The 5,637-nt window shown below is 27.3% G+C and overlaps 1 protein-coding gene across 1 annotated transcript; it reads right to left on the bottom strand.

Annotated features, from left to right (window-relative positions):
- Positions 1–293: 293 nt before the first annotated feature.
- Positions 294–1,043, bottom strand: LOC108771068 (uncharacterized). The gene is made up of 4 exons (XM_018522962.1): positions 1,035–1,043; positions 663–805; positions 425–557; positions 294–344 (listed from the first exon to the last, which is right to left on the bottom strand). The coding sequence occupies exons 1-4, from the start codon at positions 1,041–1,043 to the stop codon at positions 294–296; spliced, it is 336 nt and encodes a 111-aa protein (XP_018378464.1).
- Positions 1,044–5,637: the final 4,594 nt, after the last annotated feature.

Raw genomic sequence — 5,637 nt, 5'->3', positions numbered from 1 at the left:
TATTTTAAAAATGTAGTTCGATTGTTAATATTGCGTATCCTGTTACTATAATGTTGCATTCATTTTTTTTTTATATTTGCATTATGCATGATTCCATAAAATATATATTGATAAATTCCGTAAAATTTTATTTTTATTCATATGTATAATAAACGATAATAGATATAATTTAAAAAATTGTTTTCGTGTATTATTAATTTATTACATTAGCATTTGCAACAAGCATACCAGAATTACTGGATTATGATAAACTATGTGTTCGACTAATGATAAATTTTATTTTATGAGCACGCTCACTGAATGGAATAAATTACCATAAAATACGAAAGTGACATGCTTATAAGCTAAAACGTGGAAATTGTATTCTTGATTATCTAAAGCAAAAATATTCGACAAATTATTATTTATAGTATCAAGACTTTACCGTGGCGAATCCTTCTAACGATGGAATGAACAAGCCGCCAATCATGAGTGTGCAACATCTCATGCTTCTTCGCATTACAAACAATAATAAATATTGCACTTTCAATGGCGCCATGTACCATTGTATGTTGTATCTACGTAATATATTATTAGAAGGTCGTAAAAGTTTTAAGATTGAAACAAATTTAAAATAAAAACTGTTCTTTAATGTATTACGGTATATATCTAAATAATCTCACGTTTTATAAAAAATATCGCTGCTATGATCGATCACCTCTTGTCCGACATAGTTGCAGAAGAACAAATACCAAAAATGGCCAAGAACAAATAGAAGAGTTGTTATTAGATCCCCATATGCTTCGGTCGTTATTAGCCGAGAAAGCTATGATCACATAAACAATCAGTTTTACTTTGTGAGAAGTGCAGAGCTTGCACCTACGCATACGATAGTACACGCAAGTGTATCGTGTTTACAATACCTAACTAAGATTTGTTAGTTACTCGGTATTATTGATAAGAATATATCAAAAGTAACTCACGCGATACAGATTAATGCTTAGCGTTAGTACGGCGAATGGTATCGCAATGAAATACATCCACTCAAAATTTACTTTCGTCATTTCGATAAACCTTGAATAAGGATAATGCGCAGGATAAATATAAAATATAAATAACTATTGTCAATAATTACGCGTACATACGATTTATCAGATTCTTTGTGCTTGAAAATTCGAATTGTATATTAATAATATATTAATGCAAGTTTATTGAAGAGTGAATAATTTAAAGAAAAATTACATTATAAAATAAAAGAAATCGTCTTTGATTAAATTAATGAGAATTACAGACTCGATTGCTTTCCTGTGTATATCGACTGCACTGATTATTTCTTGGCATATTATTGAATTTTTTTCAGTAACAGATATTACGTCTCGTGCCATACCTTTGTGCAAAGCTTGTTTTATACGACAACTGAAAAGTAGTAAAATTTGTAAAAATTATCAAAATAAATTGATTCACTTCTTAGCTCTTAAGTAGGTACCAGGTAATCTATGTGTTTTTCTATCATAACTATTCGTGTCTTGGGTTCTGAAAAATGGAGTTGGGTTCTAAAAATAAAGACAGAAGCTAGGAAAATGAAGATAAAAAGAATAAGTGAGCTCTGCCCACTTACTGACAAGTAATCAACCAATAATTTTATTTTTTAGTAGAATACATCGAAATAATTATTATACATCAACATTAAATAATAATTATATCGATATATTTCATTAAACGAAATCATTAATTAGTTAAATACTTGTCAGTAAACAAAGAGCGTTATTTTACTCTACTTTCAACCCTTTGTATCTTTTTTCCAGACATTCGATCTCATCGTCAATTAGATTTCTGGAAAGAGCAACTTTCTTATATATTCTATAATATCAATTACGACTTAAAAATTTTAATTAAAACCCGAATTACAAGAATTTGAAATAGAAAAAAAATGTGTAGGAATTCCCTATTTAATGGATTAAAACGCTATATTTACTTCGCTATTTCGAATAATCCACATGCGTGTTGTGTATATGACATACAAAGTGTTTCCATGGCTATTACTGTGGTTATGCCACACAGAACGGTAAGAAACAAATATAACAAAAGCGGAGTAAAATACTTTTGTTGATCTATAAAAATCTCGACCTCGGCTGCAAGATGCCGTATACGAGATTCGTTTGTAGCTATCGTGATGTCCAGAACAAAATTTAATAGAAGCTGTATTAAAATGAAGCTAAAAATAGCCAAATAGACGAACACTGTAACAATAAAACTAATTCTAAATTATTACTGAAACTGAAAGTAGGTTGAAAAATTATTTGAGATGTTGCTTACATATCGTAAATAATGTGATAAGTCTTCCGATAGCTGAATACTTTTTTATTATTTCAAGTTCATGCGCATCGTTTAATTCATTCCAGTCCAAACGTATTCGTTCTATGAGGTCTCGCATCTACGCTCGTAAGATAATAATTATTCATCGTTTTTTCAAAAAAATATCTTTAAAATATTTAAAAAAATGTCTTAATATTAAATACATTTACCTTTTTCATATTTAACCAATGAATATTATATCTCAATACATAACTCAGCCATGGGACACTATATGCAAGGATTTTCAAAAGAAGCTCCTTGTTGTATTCTTTCGTGAAGAGGGTTGCAAACTGAAAGCATTACTTTTTTCCAGATATTTAACTTTTAATAAATTTGGTTAATTAATTTCGTTATATTAATGACTTTTTGGTTAGAATAACTTTGTAGTGACTTTAAAGAAATTGTTTAATACATACAAATATGGCCATTCTAACCCTGGTAGCAAGCTGACGTCAAAAAGACGTCATTTGACGTCAAAACAACGTCAAAATGACGTAGCTTGCTACCTGGGAAGCATCATCGAATTCATCAGAATTTTATGCAATTAGAATTTTCTTACAGAGAATTTATTTAAATTAATACTATTTATTAATTAAAATTCATTACGCACTCAATTTTTGCTTGATTTCTCATTTTGTTAATTTTTACATCAAATAACAATAGTTATTTGATGTAAAAATTGATGAAAATAATAAAAGACATAAGATTTGAAAAGATTATCATACCTGAAATACTATGCTAGACGTAAGTATTATGATCATCAATGTTATTAAAATACATCTGAAACCAAATCTTTGATATGGCCACAAGCCGATACATAGCAACAGGTTCCGATTAATAATGTAATAACTGTCTGCCGTACAAGTCATTTCAGTACAAATGCCACAATACATCTGTGCTAAAATTTTTTTTAGAAACATCTTTTCTCTACCTGGTTAACATATTCTATTATAATTTTATATTTTCTACGTTTTTCTGTTTGCAAATATTATGCAAATATTGCATTAATGTCAAAATTACAAAATTCTATAATATCGAAAAATTACGAAATTGTGTTGAATAACTGGCTCAAATTATAGTTTTATCTTATACATCTAACTAAAGCAGTTACAGGTATGGGAAACCTAATATGTTACTATTTACAAAGTATGTATAACCAATTATTTTCTTTCTATTACCGTTGCTTCTTATATTCGATCGACACAAGCGCAATTACAATACCGTTTTCGCGTATTTTCAATGTCTTATCAGTCCTATTCGAGACGTGAAACGTCGTGGTACTTTCTTTAATGGTATATACAACTAATATATAGACATACTAAATTAAGACCGGTATTCATAGTCGATTCTTATCTCAAGACCATTTTAAGTAATATATTAAAAGATGTGAATATGGCTCTATGGTTTGTGACATTTTAAAACTGTATTTAAGATAATTTTAAATGTATTTATTTTCATTTCATATAGAACATTAATTTTAATATATTATATAACTCTGATAAGAAAATGCCAGGATATCATTAATGCAATAATATTTGCCCAGCCAGGCATTAATATTATTTTAATAAAAATAATCAATATATTTCGTTATTTTTCTTTGTGTCTAATGCTCTGAAAAGCAATATAATCTTAAAATAATTTCCTTCCCTTTTGTTTTTTTTTATTCAAAAACATCCGAAATCTGTTTTTCACATTTTTCATACTACACTTTTAATGATGTTAGTTGATGAATAAATAACAACATGAAAACTGCATTCCCCTGCGGATAAAATGAAAAAAGAATGTAAACGCTGGTATATTTATTGTGAATGTAAAACCGGTAAAAGTACAAATTCATTTCGTGTATATTTTATTTCAGTATCTTATATTTTTGGTGTATGTTTTTTCGGCATTTTCTTACATATGCATATATGCGTGTACATAAATGAATCAAATTTCACAATTGTTTTCAATCTGAATAAATCGTAAATTTATATATCACATCTACGTAAAAAACGTAAAAGAAATAGTGTGTAGAGTTTTACGAATTAAAATGATATTTATGCGTTTTGACAAGCAATATATTTAATGTAATCATACTACAATGAACTTAAGTCATTGACTCGATCATATCTGTACGTGAATTATAATTTTTCGTTTCATGTGATATTGTATTTTGATAATCAACCAGTATAGTGATTTTGAAGGAAATATTCGTTTGCGCATATCACCTATAACAACATTAATGTATTGACAAAAAAATTGTAAAATAAGATAAAGACCAGTTCACGAGCTAAAATATAAATTATATATATTAATTAAAATTAATCCTATTTATAAATTTATTATATTGATTTTTTCAATGCTATAGACACATTAATTTATGCGTCTAGTTTTAATAGTAAGCAAATATTCAGCATTGAAAAGTGTATAATATATTATTTGCGGCGTTAATTTTCTATTGGCAAATTTAATTTAATTTACATTTGGTTCTAAATAAACTATTAATTATATATATTTTTTCTATTTCTTTTAAAAATAAAATTTGTATCAATTTAAAGTGGAGAGATGTAGTTTAAAATTAATTGAATATGTTATTTGAAGTCTGTTATTATTTCATTATTTGCTTTTGATATAACACTTATCGAAGCAAAAGATTCAAGTGATCCAGAGAATACACTACACATTATAAATTTAGAATTTTTTACGCTTCTTTGCATCATAAATTGTAGTAGTTTTTGTGGAATAGGGACGGAATACCAAGGCAATTCGCATCTAGATAATAAGATTTAGATGATTTTATTTTCTAAACACATGTTTAATGTGTCATATTCAAAATAGAAATATTTTATTCGATATAAATAAAATCAATAACTGTAAGTTTGATTTTTGATAAGTATGCAATAAAATCATATATAATTATTCTAAAATTCCACGTATGTATTCCTTGTTACTACAAAAATTATATTCGATAATACAAAATTGTTGCATAAATCTATAAAAAAAAATTATTGAGAAATAATTAGTATTTAGAATAAAAAGTATTTAGAATGGCATACATTTTGTTACCATCTGCTCTGCAGTTTGTTACCATCTGCGCCATAAGATTGGTCATGAACATGTAAATAAAGTGAACGATGACAAATATTGCAACCAGAAATAACTCTTCAATTTCTTTCTTGAATCCTGCTTGAAAAAGCTAATATGCACGAGAAAATGGTTTATATCATAAATTTTCAATTTCCTGTATTATATTCAACAATGCATGTCCTTGATGGAAAAATTCAAATTTTTGCGATAAAAATATATTTGTAGTAGCGAAAT

Source organism: Trachymyrmex cornetzi, unplaced genomic scaffold, assembly GCF_001594075.2.
Source record: "Trachymyrmex cornetzi isolate Tcor2-1 unplaced genomic scaffold, Tcor1.1 scaffold1388, whole genome shotgun sequence".
Lineage (NCBI taxonomy): Eukaryota > Metazoa > Arthropoda > Insecta > Hymenoptera > Formicidae > Trachymyrmex > Trachymyrmex cornetzi.
The sequence above is the reverse complement of the archived record's forward strand: the minus strand, read 5'-3'. Positions and strand labels throughout refer to the sequence as shown.